General features: G+C 44.7%; 1 protein-coding gene across 2 annotated transcripts in view; it reads right to left on the reverse strand.

Moving 5' to 3' along the window:
- PHF19 (PHD finger protein 19) overlaps positions 1–17,126 on the reverse strand; it is a 162,974-nt gene that overhangs the window by 109,786 nt on the left and 36,062 nt on the right. For both annotated transcript variants that reach the window (XM_069241650.1, XM_069241651.1), the window contains exon 3: positions 12,985–13,066. In XM_069241650.1, the coding sequence (XP_069097751.1) occupies positions 12,985–13,066 (82 nt within the window). The remainder of the gene's footprint in view (positions 1–12,984; positions 13,067–17,126) is intronic.

Raw genomic sequence — 17,126 nt, forward strand, 5'->3', positions numbered from 1 at the left:
TGGGTCTCTTCTCCCACAAACGAGCGCCCCAGCCCTTCAGGAAAGCGCACCTGACGAGAAGGCAACCGCCGCACGCAGCCTTCCAAAAACAACAGTAACTTTTTCATCCTCTGGTTTCTGGGCTAAAGTGCGTGTTCTTGGAGTGCTCGCGCCTTGGGAACGACATCTGCTTCTTGGCGCAGCCGGCAGCGAGCGTGCCAACAGCATCATAACCAGTAAATTCTTGGCCCGGGTGCCAAGCGTTCAAAAATACATCTGTCCGGTCGACGCCTGGCCGCCGGCCACCGAGAGTGCCGCGAAAAGGACACGTCACGCCCGGGGGACGGCGCTCTTCGAGGCGCACGATGGGCCCGGCCGCTGGCTCCGGAACGGGCCGCGAGGCCAAACACTGCGCGCTTTGTAGACGCAGCGCGCGCAGAGCGCGGGGTTTAGGATCCACACTCCCAGGGGCAGTTATTCATCTTTTTAATAACTTTTCGTATGAACGGGTAATTTTTTAGGTCACATTATTTGTTTTTTTGACTTTGAAATAAATTACAAACATGTAAAGGAAATACATTAGTGTGGTGGAAAAGCCACGGGCTCTCAAACTTCTAATCTAGTGCATAAGTAATTGATTCAGCCCATTTTTTTTTTTTTTAGGGCTGGCAGAGAGACAACTTTAGGGCCGGCTTACACAGCTTTATAAAATGTCGCTACATTTCTTCATGGAAAGTTTTGGGGTGCTTGTCAACTGGGGGCTGAGCTAAGAAAAGGAAGTCCCAAAATGCAAAATCCCTGTGCTGTTTTCATAGACTTTTTTTTGGAAAGAGCTACAGCCCAAGCGACGCAAAGGAATTATACCAAATTTGGCAGAAAGCTGGCATCTTGGTTCGGAAAGCTTAATTTTTGTGATTTGGTGTAAACCCATTCAGTAGTTTAGGAGTAATTAAGGTACAAAAGTATTTACATATCTCTGTGGTTGGGTTCGATCTCAACTTAAAAAAACAGAGCATTTGATTGACCAAGGGGGCTTTTTTCCCCTCAGGCCATTTTGGTCCCACAGAAGTAAGGCTCTTGGGGGGAGCAAGCACTGGGGGAGCAGGGAGTCCAAAATAATTAGGATTATTCCCATGATCCTGCAGTACTCCAACGGTATCGAGGAAAACAAATGGCATACGGGGTCAATTTAAATCATTATTTGAGGAGAGCGGCATGCTTGGGCAATTTCGGCCCCAGGCACCCCATTGCCTTGGGCAGTATTAATTGTAAAAAGAGAGGGGAGCAAGTAGCCTTACCATTTATGGGCCCAGTGGACCCCATCCCCCAGGGCCAGCTCTCTTCTTGTGTAGGACACTGTTCCCACCTGGCAGAAGCTGCAAAAATACTCCCACTGGGTGGAAGCACACATCTGTTTATCTGACAGTGCTCCTGCCGGTAGGGAATCTCAGATTGCTCCCGTCCAGTGGGAACATGCAAGAACAGTGCTCCCGCCAGGCGGGAGCAATGCCGGCTCCGATGCACCCCAAATGTGTGCTTGCAGGGAGCCAGCAGCTCTGGGGACCCTGGAGCTTACCTCAATAGCCCCCCAGTGGTATGGGTTGTGGGAACCCAGGACAAACACTGGAGTACCCACATTAGGCCCCAGGGAATGCCTGGGGGAGGAGGTTCACAAGCCCCCATCCCATAATAAAAAAAAAGGCTCTGAGGAATGGGGTCCTGTGCCCATAAAGGCTTAGGGAGGAGGCTATACGGCCAGTCTCCTAAAGAAGAAGAAGAAGAAAAAAAAAACTTAGGAGTCAGCAGCCTCTCATTTATTACTCACTTCGCCTTCAAGGAGAGTGCCAGAATGCTTTGTGAGAGCTCTTTAAACTAATTTATTTTTTAGCTTGTTGATGTCCCTAGAAGGGCACCACAAAACATTTTAGGGCTGAAGAGAGTGCAGCAGCCCCCAAACAACATTAAAACAAATACAAACAGTAAGGATACTTGGTCATTGAATTAATGGCCCCAAGAGAGCTTAGCATATTTATCAAAAACACTCAGAGCTGGAGCTCTATGCTCTTCAGCTGGAATGCAAGGCCCTCTTGTGGTTGTTTTTATAATTGCATTTTGATGGTTGAAAAATGTCGAAAAACTCAAAGACATGTTGGTTTTATTTTTTATAAAAAACATCTCTTTAAACATTTTTCAGCCCACAAAATGCAATAATAAAGAACATGTTAAAAGAAAGACATAGATATGCTTGTGTTATGTTTTCCAATTAAAACTTTATTAAACATTTTTATAATAATCACTATTATTAAACATTACATTGTGTGAATAACCCAAATATACATTTGATTGAAAATATTGGTGATTTTTGGAGAATGATGATAGATCTGCTTTAAATATATACACTGATATACTCACCCCTTGATGAAGCCAATAGGCCCACCTCCTTATATTTAATACCTCAACTCTTTGACAAAGTTAGTGAGTTTGCTTGAGTGCAGCTAGGACCTGCGAGACCAACCGTACCCTGTGCATGCCAGAATGTCCTGTGCAGTGTGGGGCTGGCTGCTCACAAGGTTTGTTTGTAGTGCCTGCAACCCCACACTGTGCACACCCCCAAGCCCAGATTCATGCCATGCACTGTAATTACCCCACTTATTACGTAACTCATGACATGATGTATGAAATCACTGCTAAAATGTCTGCAACATCTGTAATTACATAACTGACGACAAGACTGTGCGTGTCAGTCGTGAATTAAAGTTACTTTAGGGAACAAGTTATAACTGGTGAACGATAGTTTTTTTTAGTTTAAAAAGTCATGTTGTGACTAAAAGTTTCACTCAAATTTCTAAGGTTTAAAAAAAATGTAAAGTAAGATATAATTACAATTCTTAACAATGACATCACTTTAACTTCTGTTTATTTCAGTGACTACATACATATATTGGTTTAATTCAGTCCACTCTCTTTATCGTTGGTCTCTTCAAGTATCGGTCACAATTTGGTTCTACCCGTTGCAACATTTTAGGGCAATTTATTTACCTATCTGTGGTTTTATATCGAGCAAACATTATAGCACTTCGAGAGATCAGGGAATGAAGACAATTTCAATCAAAACAGACAGGTCAAATTCAACAAAGGGGTACACTGCATTTGCCAGAGTGTGTCTGAAAAAAGATGATTTTGTAGACCGGGTGGGAAGGAGATCCAAATTCTTGTGGCACTGCCAGAGGTGGCCAGTTTCATACAGCGTTCTTGTTTGTTGGAAGAAGGGGGTTTTAGAGAAACTCAACTTTTCAACCACATAGGAGCCTTCAGAGAGGTCCAGTGGTTAGCCGAGTCATGCATGCAGTCTTAATTTGACCAAATGGCCCTCTCACTTCAGCGACTGCCTCTGGTGCCTTGACTACCCCTCTGGCAAGTTCTGTGGATGTGGAGTTGGGCTTCCAGGGAATGTATGAAAGGATGCTTTCATTTTTAGCTTGAAGGTCCTGAGCATTGTGCTGCCTGTAACCCATGAACAGCAGCAAGCAGCCAACATAAGTAGTTTGGATGAATAAGAAAATGTATACATAACGGACTCAGTTATACGCATTTACTGTCTTTTTAAAGATAGATGTAGACAGAAAACAGTGTTTCCCGGAATTTGTTTATTTGTTAAACCAAAAAAAAAAAAACTACAGGAAGTGGGTCTTCTTTTCCATGACTCACCATGCTGTCACTCAAGACGTCAGGCCATTACCTGTGCAGACTGACAGCATGAAGAGTTATAAAAAAGTATGAAACGCTCTTAAATAACTTTATAAATACACTTGTTTGTACTATAATGTTATTTATTCATATGAGCGTTTTGTTATTTTTGGCTGCTTACAGCGCTAAACTTGACAGGTTTTCAAAGCAGGAGTACTCATCTTGTGAACAAAAACAATAGGTACAACTTTGCTAATGAAACACAAAATAAATGTGGAAATGTACGAATAAGGACAAAAAAAATACACATAGATAAATGTAGACCTAAATATTCGAAAAATGAATACCATAAAACCAGGAGCCCTACTTATGAGCAACAGTTACCAGGGCGGGAATCCTGGCGCAATTAGCACGGCTGTGAGTAGGGTACAAACAGTAGAAGCTAGATAATTGTTACAAATTGAACAGCCAAGTTGTACGTTTCTTCCTGGAAATGGACTTGGGTGACATGTGGCGTACGTCTGTGGTACAGCATTCCAATACTTGGATCTCAGGAAGGAAAAACAACAACCTCCATTTCAGGAGTGCTTCAACAGCAGAGTGCAGATTAAGGGCCTGAGTTAGATATTGGTGGAGGGGTTACCCCGTTACAAGAGTGACGGACATCTCGTCCGCCAAAACCTGAATCCCATTATGTCCTATGGGATTTAAATTTCGGCAGATGTGATTAAAGCACGAACAACCTTCAAGTGAAAAGCAGGAGAAGAAGGAGAATTTTCCTAAGGGTTCTAAGAAGAAAAAAACATGTGGCACTACTGGGGACACAAAGGAAAGGTTTTGATCGAATCCGATGCCTAGATTGCTGACAGAGACTGAAGGTAAGCAAGGATGACCCAGGTGTGCTAAAGTTCTAACCAAAAACAATGTTGCCAAACAGAAGGATCTTGTCCTTATCACAAATTAGCTTTAGTTATCCGTCACTAATTCATTTAGCCACAGATGACATGCAAACACGAAAGTTATCTTGAGGGGACGCCCACTTGTCAGAGAAACTTATAAATGAGTTTGGTGTCATCTGCATAGAATATAATATTGAAACCATGTGAGCAAACTAGTAGGTCTAGGGGAGCTATGTAGATGTTGAATATTAAGGGAGTCAAATAGGAGCCCTGGGGAACACCCTGGAGACAAATGGAAGTGGAACTGAACAGGGGTAAGGTAACTGATTAAGACCAGTTGATTGAGAAGGAGTAAAACCAATTCATACTGGATTTACAGAAACTTAGACTGAAAAGGCAATTTAAGACAATATTGTGAGAGACCCTATTGAAGACTTTCAATAGGACTAAGTCAGCCCAGTTGCCCTGATTAGGGGTGGCTCAAATGTCTTCCCTGAGAGTCAACGAGGCTGTTTCAGCACAAGGTTGAAGGCGAAAGCCCGGCTGGGTACTGCCAAGAACTGCATTCGATTCAAGATAATGGGATAGCTGTGCACAGATGTGTTTGTCTAGGATTTCAGCATGCAATGCAGGAAGGAATATTGCACTGTAGTTGCTCAAGATACTGGGGTCTACAGAGGACTTTTTGAGAAGTGGCACTACAGCGGCAAGTTTCCAGGCCAAAGAGATTATGGAGGGTGAGAGAGAAACATTAGTGTTTTTTTTTCACCATAGTAAGAAGCGTGCACGGTGAGGATCTGTAGTGGTCCAGCAGCTTTGTAAACCAATTATGTGTCAGCATCATAATCGACCTCCATTTACAATCTAATTTATTTCGATTCACATTTCGCTAAGATGAGGGTGGGTAGGTATCGGGTGGCGATTCTGGGGCAGAGGTGATCCAGCTGTCAAATTAGCTGCCTATTTCTCCCCATGAGAACATTTTGAAAGAAATGGGGTCAATTCATGGATTTTAGAGCTCCTTTACACTTAAGCCTGCTACGAAGTCATAAGTTCTGAAGGTGCACCAATGAAATATCCCAGTAAGGCTGTGGTTTGGGGAAAGGATGCAGTTGAGGAGGGAGGAAATGCACAGGTTGTCTGATGAAAAAAAGAGGGGAGACCTGGAGCTACCTAAAGGAGATGCGGGCAGCACTGAGGGAGTGCAGGGAGGGCAACCGCAGCAAGAGACAGAGGGTACGTGGAAAGAAGGAGACACTTCGAGAAAAGCGTAAGGAAACTAAAAAAACAGTCAAGGAGACGAAGCGGGTATAAGGCATAGAAACGACTGAGAAGAAGGATGGGGAATAAGCTGGTAGGAACTGCTGCTAGGAGAGATGTGGAGGAAGAGAGTAGCAACAATAGGGGAGAAGAGCTCTCCTTCTGCTAAAGCATCTGCCTGCATTAATGCAAAGTAAGCTATTCAGTAACACCACTCACTCTGGACTGCCAAGACTGCATGCATTGTACACTGATGTCACATGGACACTGTGGTTCCCAACAATCCCAGCTGAACCCAAAGATCCCCGCCTCCCCCACCACAAGCCAGGCCAGGATCTGGGCATTACTCAGCCGCTCACAGATAAGTAAGAGACAGTCATGGCATTACAGTCAAGAGCTCACTCAAGGGCTGAAGACAATCCACAGCTCATTCAGCGATAGGGGCAGTAATTAACTTATTCATACTTTCAAAGATTCAGAAGCTCACTCAATTTTAGGGATATTCAGAAGTTCATCACATATTCACTTGCGTAGGAGAAAGTCAGTAGTATTTTCAGAAACGTGCTTATATTAGAGACAGCCAAGGGATAACTCAGGCACTCACTCAAAGATAGAGACATAGTCAAGAGATCACTCACAGTCAAAGGTAGCAAGGAGTTCTTTCAGGCAATCACGAGGGGCTTACTGATGGGTCGATGGTGCTTATGGGACAAAGGGTATGTGGTTGCTCTTCCTGTGCTAGCATGGTCAGGTGATGTACACTTAACTACAGAGGGTACGTTTACGGTTTGAACCAATCACCTTGTACTGCCAAGCCGTGTTTAACTAAATGATTGAGACACCATGACCTGAGCTGCCAATGACTGGCCCTCAACACCCGTCACTCAATACAGCAGACATGTTGTCAGTTGTACAAGGTGTGGCCAGGAACAATAGCACAGCAGACTTCTCTTCAGTGGAATCAGCCTGTAAATCTTGACTTGGGGGACACTTTATCACAGCCCAGGAAGACAGGGCTCAGGCAGTGAGGGTGAGCAGAGCAGGCAAGCTTGGCAGTGCCTCTACCAAGGCAGGCCCTGGCAGAGAGAAGCTGGTGGCTCAAGTTCACGGCAATGCCACGCTGCACATGGCCTGCGAGCTACATGGCCAAAGCTGAGCCACGCGTCCTACACAAGAGCCCATGGGAGGATAGGCAGAGTCCAGTGAAGGGACACCGTCAATGCCGGATGCAGGCCTGTGAACTCACAAAGTGTGGCCACGCCACACATGGTTTCATGCACCTTCATACTTGCACACAGTGAAGAGGCAGAGTCACGTGATGAGCAGGAAACCCTTGCACACTGACGCATTCAAGCTCAGGTGTGAATGCTCTATGCAGATGGGCTTCAATTAAACCCCCCAGGACAAGGAATGTGGTGGCAGATATATACCTGGTTGCTGCAACTGTTTAGGAAGAGCATAGCCATAACCCCTTTTATCTAAACCCTCACAAAGTGAAAAATATTCCCAGGGTTGCAGTTTGGTGGAGTTATAAATAAAAGGGACCAGTCTTAGTTGCACCAGCCCAGTCTGTGTAACTGTCCCCTGACTCGTGAAATCTCTTAGATAAAGCCACAATATGGCTTTCTCGCCTGGGTCAGGCCTGGAGGACCAGGTCCTTCTTTAAATTTACTTGACTGCCTAGTGTCACAGTCCTGTGAAATAAGTGTCCATAATAAATTAAGGACTACAATACCTGACTGCAAAGTAAAAAACTGGAATGCACAAACTGCTAATGCAAAGAATTGGCCATCTTGAGAGCTCTGCTAAAGCAATGGAATTCAATGGAGGGCCATGAAAGCAAATCCATGTCTCTCTGTTCAGTTATTGATAATCCTGAACATATATTAAAAAAAGTAAACGGATGAAAAAGAGATCAGGACATGGTGAGCTACCCCCATCCGACATAAGGGAAGTTGAGATGTCCTTAATGGATGGAGAGGGAAAGGACTGTTCATGGATCATGGACTCCAGTGAGAGAACGGAGTAACGAGCTCAGCATTCCAGCGGCAGACTTGTGCAACGCATGACATGCTTGGAGGTAAGATATAATGGGGCGACTGTAACAATATGGACTACCAAGACGGATCAGTCTGGGAAAGCCGGTGGTAAGTCGGGAACAGCTTACAGGAGGTCGGAGGTTCAATAACACCACTGAAAACCAAAGTAGTGAGTTTCAGCCACTAAATTTGAGTGACGGGTGCCCACAATGCAGTGAGGTCTCCTTCATGATGGCGGTCAGTATCGTCCACCGAAAGGTCACGCACACCTACTCTCACTGGTGCAGGTGCTGACCTCAGTGACAGGACGAGAAAAGTTCTTAATATATGTATTGTCTTGAAACTCACCCTTATTTAGGGGTTGTGGGTTCGTGTGACCAAGGATACCAAACAGCAAACAGCAAAAAAAACTTTTAGACGCAAGTAAAAAAAAAAAAAAAACAATAATAATAATAATAAATAAAACTATTAGCGTTCACAGCAAGCGCTCCAAGACAGGTGGAGGAAGGTAATTATAAATTTGGGGTCTGTCTATCCAACATGCCTTCCACTTCCACTGGACTTTGTAACGGGTGTTAGTACAAAGTAATATGTTTTGCACGATGATAAAGTCACTATGGACCGTTATCAAAGCATTACGATCATGGTGAACACCACACCGAAGGGGTGTGTGTGTGTAGTAGGAGGGCCGGACCTTCACACAAAAGTCTGGAGCCACTAAGTTGAGGAAGGAAGCTTCTTTTTTTATGTCCCGCCCTAATGTTACAACCACAACTTTATACCTGATTGGCTTCTGATTCTTGCATGGAGACCCTGCCATCCAACCACAACATGGGGCTGATGAACAGTCACAACCGCACACGCCTACAGCCAGAAGGGTATATATACTCCAGGAAAAGGCCAGTAATGCTTTAATGAACTTGCTCCCTTGAGAAGGGCCTAATCATTTAAAAATCAAATCCAAAGACTTATTTCCAGCACCAAGTCTTCATAATCGAAATGATGGGGCGGCATCTTTGGTAGCGTATGGCTGTAACAATATTGACCACTGGACTGTGTTGCAGTTGCATTTATAGAGCGCTTCACACACCTGATGAGGCGCAGAAACACTACACTCTAGGAAACAAAGCACTTTAGCCCTAAACAAGCTGTGCATCAAAAGTGCTGTTAAATATGGCTCAGTGAACCTAGCCTGAAAAACACATCTCTCAGTCCATATTTCTACATGACTCCCCATGTGAAGTGCAGCAAAAGGTCGACCTTCGGAGCCATCGGGTTGCCAGACCCAATTCTGGCAGGACAGCACTTTTCCTGCCCTATGCTTTGACTTCACAAATCAGTGCATCATGGGAGTTTGCCCGTTCGTTGCATCTACAGACGAGCACATCTGAAGCCCAGGATCTGTATAACAAAGTCTAGGACTGACCACTGACCTGTGGACATGACCGGTCCTAAAAAGAAGGTTCTTGCGCCTAAACTATGCATCCAAGGACAAGGCATATAAAAGCAAACGAGGCTGGAGTCTGCATTTGAACTAGCACAACAGAGACAGCACGCAATTGCTCTTTTTCCCCACAACCACGGCCTTAGAAGCTGTTTTATGACATGGCGCCCATCTCTAGGCGCTCACGGTGATGGTGGACTGGTTACTGTGATTTGTAGAAACTTGACCCCCTTCACGAGTGTGGGGTCACCTGTGATAAAACGCGAGTGAAGTCTAAGCTGTGTTTTTATTGCAGTGTGTCCCAGAATAACACTTTACAGCAAGCCCATCAATTCACCAAAGACCGCAGAGTGGCTTGCCATTAAGTGTCACTTTCAACAAATCACTCCACAGAAGCCGGCTGCGGATTTTTAAAGGCACCCGTAAAACCAGCAATCAGCATCGGATTGAAAAACCACTTCACAAGCAAGCGCTTTATGGCTGTTCTCGAACTCAACCACAGCGCCGTTTAGGAGACACTACTAGCCTTTCTGAGAGTAATTTGAAACATTGCAAAAGAGTTCAAAACATTCCAGAATGGTGGGCTCACACACATAACGCGAAGTGATGATCAGACTACAACGATGTAGAGCGAGCCAAGGAGTGGGATAAACGCGCATGAAACAAAAATGAAAAAAAAAAAAAACATGCGAAAGGAAAAGGGATAAGAGATTGAAAGAAAAGAAACTAATCAGCAATAAAAAAAAAAAAACAGAGGGGGTAAAAAAAAAAAAAAAATCAAAAAACGTCAGCGGGCTTTAGGAATTCCAAGGTGATGGGTAGACAAGCAGAATGGAAAGATAAATTAATTTACAAAGTCTATTTCTACAGGGTGAAAGAAAAAAAACGTAGTAAGAAAAGAAGTCAATAGGTGGTACATCTTGCTAAGCTATGCTGGTTGCTTGTTTAACTTCATTTCACCCCAAGGCGGCCTCGAAGCGCTTAGAAAGCGCTCTTTAGAAAAACCTACGCGTGCAGTGTTCCACCTACTTGTGTGTTCACGAGATGTCCGTGGAGTAGTTCTGCCAGCGCAGTAGTAGAACTGACCACGAGTCCTGCCGAGTGAAGTTTGAAGGTAGATGAGTAGACCAGACTGGTACAGTGGTGGTCATCTACCACGGTGCTCGGTGGTACCCGAGACACAGGCACTGGTCCTCCATCTGTGGCTCGGAGTCAAGACTCCAGTGCGTAAAGCGGATCACCAGGACCTGAAGAAGGAACTATAGTGGAATGTAAGGAGCACCGAGCAACTAACCTCGTGGAGTGGAGCGGAACGGTGCCTTCAACCCAACGACCTACCCAAGATGGCGTCCGTTTATCCCTAGCGGCGTCACCTTAATGGGGCCACCTAGTAAACAGCAAAGAACGGTTCAGTGGTCCCAGTTTTGCATCACCAACAAAGACACTCTAGAACGATGTTTTGATGACGTCCCTTTAAAACATAGTACCGCACCTTTGGCGCTGAGTGTATACATTCAACCTTTCCTGCATTACGCTCTTAATATTAACTGCAGAAGACAGGAAGTGAATAAATGAGACTACAATAGAAAATGTGATTGTTTATGCACAATTTCCCTACCTAAGTATGCAAATTCTGAGGGCTAGTATCTACATTTGACCTTTAACCAGCATTCATCCAGTGTTAATAATGAGCAGATCTGGCTTGTGGTCCAACTGAACCAGAGATCAAGTAACCAAGAGACATCAAGCGTCTGGCCGAGGTCTGTCTCACTCAACTGCCAAGTCTCGTCTGCCTTGAGTGTCTCTCAATGTTGTGCTTTCATGGATGAGAACCACAAGAAAAAAAAAAAAACTTTTCAAGGTTATTCCAAGGTCCCCTAGTACCTACCAAGACTGCTATGCAAATTCTTTCAACGTTTTATCAAACCGATGTGGATGTAGTCTATCATTGCATCATGGAATCCCACGCTTCCCGGGACCACAGCATGTCACTGAAAGTGTTTGCAATTCTGTCCTTTTTTTCAGTGTCCGATCAACAGGACTCAGATCAACAAATCAACCCACTGCTAAGTTCTAAAGTATCTAGAACACCTGGGGCCCTCTTACACTTAGAGTGCCTTTTCTCTGTTTGCGTCACGGTGCACCTTAAAACAGGTGTGCCGGGCGCAAACAGTTAAAGTGCGACTTGTTACGTTGAATGTTCTGCCCCCGGGTTAGCCATGAACCTGCGCTGCACTTAGGGCAGCACATTCAAGTGAGAAATAGATCGACTTTGAAGCAGTCACTCCGTGTTTCACTGTGTAGGCAGCAACCCCACTGCACTTTTAAGGGTGGATTAGAGATCCCCCTTGCAGGGGCATTCAGTGAGTGACTACACACGCCTGCAAAGGGATGTCTGGATGGGGGGGGTCTATACAACCCCCTTCCAGCCCTCCAGAGAGCTTCCATCAGTGCGCCCCCGACAGGATCTTTGCACCTGCGTCTATAATACCGTGCAGGCACAGAGGCAAAGAGATTCTCTCATTTGCATGGGGCCACTCCCCCATGCAAATGGCAGAACACCCACTAGACGGCGCTGGCGCTGTATGTGTGCCAGGGCTATCTTTATTACAGAAGCGGCCACACAAGCATGTGGCGCCCTTCCTGTAATACCAAAATGCCCCAGGGGCATGCAAATTGGGCGCACATACCCGTTGTACCCCCAGGGCACTTTGCATAATATTGCCCCTGTACTCATTCCAAGACATCAATAAACTTCCCCAAGAGGAAGCTTCTACCTTCCTCGGTAGGACCATCCTGAGACAGCCACTTGCATTTATTCATTCACAAAGGGACCCAGTTGTTCGATGTTCTAACTGGGAATGGTTTAGACTGAACATGGCAGTTCACATAAAGAGGTCACTATTCAGACACCAAGGCCGTGATTACAAGTGTGACGGTGTCTGGGGCGGGGATGCCGGAGGGCCGGAATCCCAGATTCCAGGTAGTGCTCCGTCATGAAAAAAAGGCTATTCTCAGTTTTCTCACAAGAAAAGAGAAAAATTCTAGACTGAAAAAAACAGGTCTTTACAGAGCATATCCTCTCCATTCCGGGCTGAGAACCGCTGACGTCTTCCACCTGTTTTGAGGAGGTGGTAGGTATTGGTAAGGAAAGGAGGGGGTGGGAGTATGGGGGGGCACTGAGGTTCAACGAGTGAACTAGAGAGTGAAGGCACGGGTTCGTCATAGCCGGATTCGCTCCCTCCTTGCTGCAGCCAGAGCCAGGCTGATACCCACAGTTCCTGAAGCCTGGTGAGACTTGGGGCCTGATTACAACTTTGGAGGATGGTGTTAATCCGTCCCAAATGTGACGGATATACCACCTACCGTATTACGAGTTCCATAGGATATAATGGACTTGCAATACGGTAGGTGGTATATCCGTCACATTTGGGACGGATTAACACCGTCCTCCAAAGTTGTAATCAGGCCCTTGGTGTCTCCGACCCTAGAATTATCAAGTCCGGAGTTTGCAGACCCAACACTCCCGGGTCCAAAAACCCTTGTAATTGTGGGTGGCGGCATTCCACCCAGAGTTAATGTGCCAGGGGAAATTCCCCCAACTCGTACTCAGGGCCTCAGTGGTAGGTGATAAGGATGATAGTCGCCGCAGCCCCGCAGGGGCATTGTCACTCACCATGCTGGATGTCCTTCCAGAGCACCCAGTACTTGGAATTATCCTCAAAGGTTACCAGGCAACTCTCCTTGGAACTGCTCACCTGCAACACAACAAGAAAACACAAATACATGCGCTTTAGATATCAAGACAGCAGCTATGCACAACATCCATTGTAAAGGGAAAAAACAGTTCTCTGTACCCAATTCTTCATCGCTAACCATCATCAACAATCACATTCTAGAATATGGCTTAATTTGATGGCGCCTTCTTGGTCTGATGACATCAGTTTGAATTCTGGGACATATTATGATATTATTCACTGATGGACCATTTAATTGATGTTATGACTTCTGAAAGCGTCAGGCATTGTGAAATAGTGCGTGAAAGTGGTGTGCGTGTCCAGGGAGGCAGCCGGCGTTACCACGTGCAACAAAGTGAATGTCTGGTGCCTTTTGTTCCCAAAAGTGCAGCGGGCAGGCTTCAGATGGTTCTGCCCTCCCCCCGGGCCTCGCAGTTTGCCACATAAGCTAGACTTGCTTCAGCTCCGCCACATAGAAGAAGTTTGCCCCGGCCTCCAAAATAAACAGGCCCTTTTGGTTTCTAGATAAGGTAGCGCCCACAAGCATGCGAAAAGCTTTCTGGGAGCTCTTTGTGAGCACCAGAGTTGGGTGGAGCTGGACATCCGCCAAAAAGAGTGGATACCCCGTCTGCCATATTTAGACTGTCACTAATACTAATGCATTCTTAATACAAAACTTTTGGCAGGATTCCTGCACGTGTCCAACTCTAAATAGGCCCAAAATATGAAAAATGCAGCCTTTTTTGGAGTCACACAGGTTTTTCATTCATTTAACTTACATTTTATCTGGTGTTCCTAATTAAATCTGCAGACAAAACACTTACCTATGTAACTTTTTTTTTTTTTTTTTTTTAGAAATCAGAAACCTTTGAATCACTTGCTCGTGTGACTTGTATGCAGTTACGTTTGGTGGAAATATGCGTCAACCTATTTATTTTATAGGTTGCACCTATAGACATCTTAGGGATTTCAGAAAGTTGACCTAGTAATGCATTCCGCTCGTTGATTACCATTGGCTTTGTGGTTTGTAATTCACACTTTGAGGCTTTTCATTTGCTGGTTTTATTTGCTTTAGGTTCGTTCCTCCCGTTGCCTAAACCGTGTTTTCTGTATCCTTCCACAAACTCAGTTTCTGTTAACAGGCCTTTTAAATCTTGTTCTTATTTCGTCACATTTGCTGTGCATTCAAAGACCAACGTCAAATGTCAGGTGCTGTCTTCCAAGGGAGCTTATTTACTTTTCTCTCTCTGACTTCAAAGTGATAGGATTTACGTGACCACTTGCTGGATACTGGGTGTAAGAAAGTTTTTTTCTAGCACACAACAACGTTTAAATGAACTGTATATGTTTTTCAGAATATATCAGAATTATAAACTCACAAATGAAGCACATTTTTTGATAGTTCTGAAGTCTGTTGGAAACAAATACTTTAGTATGACCAAAAAGAATCATTAACCTTGGTGTTGCAATTTCCATGCATTTTTCTCTATGCACTGTATAGTTTTATTAGTAAAACTGTATATCTGTACAAATATAATGGCCATTTCGACTGAAAATGTCTTGTCTGTAATGGCAGTATGCTACCACACCATGAATACTCCACCCTACGCCATTCCACACCACGGCATTCTACTCTCCACCACACCACTCCATCACTCTGCATCACTCCACTTTACGCCACTGCACGCTACTTCACCCTACACCTCTCTACTCTACCCTGTACCGCTCTACTGTATGCCAGTGCACTCTTTGCCACTCTACACCACTGCACTCTTCGCCACTACACTCCACACCAGTGTTTCCCAAACTGTGGTCCGGGGACCCCCAGGGGTCCGTGACACATTCCCAGGGGGGTCCGCAGGCCTGGGATGACAGAAAGATACTTCTCCAGCTGAGGCCTGACAGAAACACCTTCGAGTTTTTATTTGTGCAGCAGCTGTTAAAGCACTTCAAAGTTCCTTGTACAACAAGCAACTTTCGGGTGAAAATAAAAGCGTCAAGATAGCTTTGGTGATTAATGTACCTGTTGGAGAGAGATGGGAGTTTTGTCTAGTGGCAGTTTCTAAGGTGTTTCTAAGGCAGATGGTTAAAGGGCCTGATGCAGAGAATGTGTATCATGCAAAGAAAATTATTTTATGTGCATAGCACAGTGGGTTACTGCTTCTGTCACAGAGATTATTTTGTTACTGTGCAGTTCATAAGTTACAATCGTATTCTAGCACAGTCAGCTATACAGTATATTGCCATAAAAAAGAGTTGTATGCAAACTGCATGGCACAAATTAGAACTTTTCTTTTTTTCTCTGCCTTTCATTATCCTTATGCTGCTAAAAATAAAAGCTTTGCTTGCGTAGAAATACATTCTTAATAAAGTCAACACTAACCACTGTGTTATGTTCTCAATCCTTAGTTTGTGCTTTTCCAGACCATCACTCTTAGAAAAGGCCTACCATTGAGAATGACGTGAATTCTACACCTTGTTGTCATTGGAAAAGTGCTTCAAAAACCTACACTGGTATGCAAGGTGCTATGAAACAAATTAATTACATGTCACAGATAGGCTATGGGAACTTGAGAGGTCCTTATGGTTTTACTTCCTTTCCCCACCACATATTTATGTGAAAAAGCTTTCGCAGATATTATATACCTAAAAAATAAAAACAGAAATCGCTTGGGAAATGTAGAATCTGACCCGAGGAGTCAGCTTTCCTAAATAAAACCAAATAATGAAAAGCTAGTCACCAAGATGCAGCAGCAAATTTCTCATTAAATTGTTTTGATTTCTGCATAAGTTTTCAATACAAAATAATTATATAATTAGTAGTTCGAGTATTTGTTTGGTGTATACTTGTTTGTGTATTTTTTGTGAATTACTGTTTTAATGTTTGAAATTTAAATTGTACAAATTGTTTGGGGGTCCCCGGCGTCCAGTAGTGATTCAACGGGGGTCCTCAGGAGTCAAAAGGTTGGGAACCAATGCTCTACGCCACTCCAGTCTAGGCCACACCAATCCAGTCTGCTCAACTCCACTCTACGCCACTGTACTCTACACCACTTTGGAACACTGCAATCTACGCCACTGCATTCTATGTCAATACACTCTACGCCAATGCACTTTACTATGTCACACTCAACTGTATGCCCCTGCACTCTACGCCAATCCACCGTATGCCACTCTAATCTATTCTGCTCCACTGCACTCTACATCACTTAACTCTACCCCATTACACTCTATGCCACTCTACACAACTGCACTCTACCCTGCACCACTCCACGTCACTTCACTCTATGCCACTGCACTCTACGCCACTCTACTCTTAACCACTGCACTCTATAGAAATGCACTCTACGCAACTGCTCTCTACTCTGCATCACTGTACTCTACACCACAGCTCTCTACATCACTGCACTCTGACACTCTATTCAGCAACACTGCACTCTCTGCCACTGAACTCTGCGCCACTCTACTCGGCACTACTCTACTATACGCCACTGCACTCTATGCCACTATACTTTACTCTGCACCACTCTATGCTACTCTACAGCACTCAGCTCTACGCCATTCCACTATGTACCACTCTAAGCTGTGCCACTGCATGCCACTCCACGCCACTGCATTCTACTATGCACCACTCTAATCAATACCACTGCATTCTACAACGCTGCACTGTATGCCGCTGAATTCAATGCCACTGCACTCTATGCCACTATACTCTGCAACACTCTACCCTAGTCCACTCTATGCCACTCCAGTGTATGCCCCTCTACGTGACTCCATACTATGCCACTCCAATACACGAAACTCTCTGCCACTCCACTTTTTGCCATTCCATTCTACAACACCCCATGACACTCTATGCCACTTTTGGCCACGCGGACAGAAGTCACGCTGGTGCACACCATGGATGAAACACATTGGCAAAGCCAATAGCTCCTGCATAACCAAGACCTTCTGGCTTTGCCAATGATTCTTCTATTTTTCTCCCCCAGTATTTTTTTATCCAATGGTTTCCCTCCGTCTTTAACACTCCTATACATTTTTTTTTTGGGGGGGGGGGTATTCCCTTTGCAGTCCAGCCCTA

Source organism: Pleurodeles waltl, chromosome 6 (assembly GCF_031143425.1).
Source record: "Pleurodeles waltl isolate 20211129_DDA chromosome 6, aPleWal1.hap1.20221129, whole genome shotgun sequence".
Lineage (NCBI taxonomy): Eukaryota > Metazoa > Chordata > Amphibia > Caudata > Salamandridae > Pleurodeles > Pleurodeles waltl.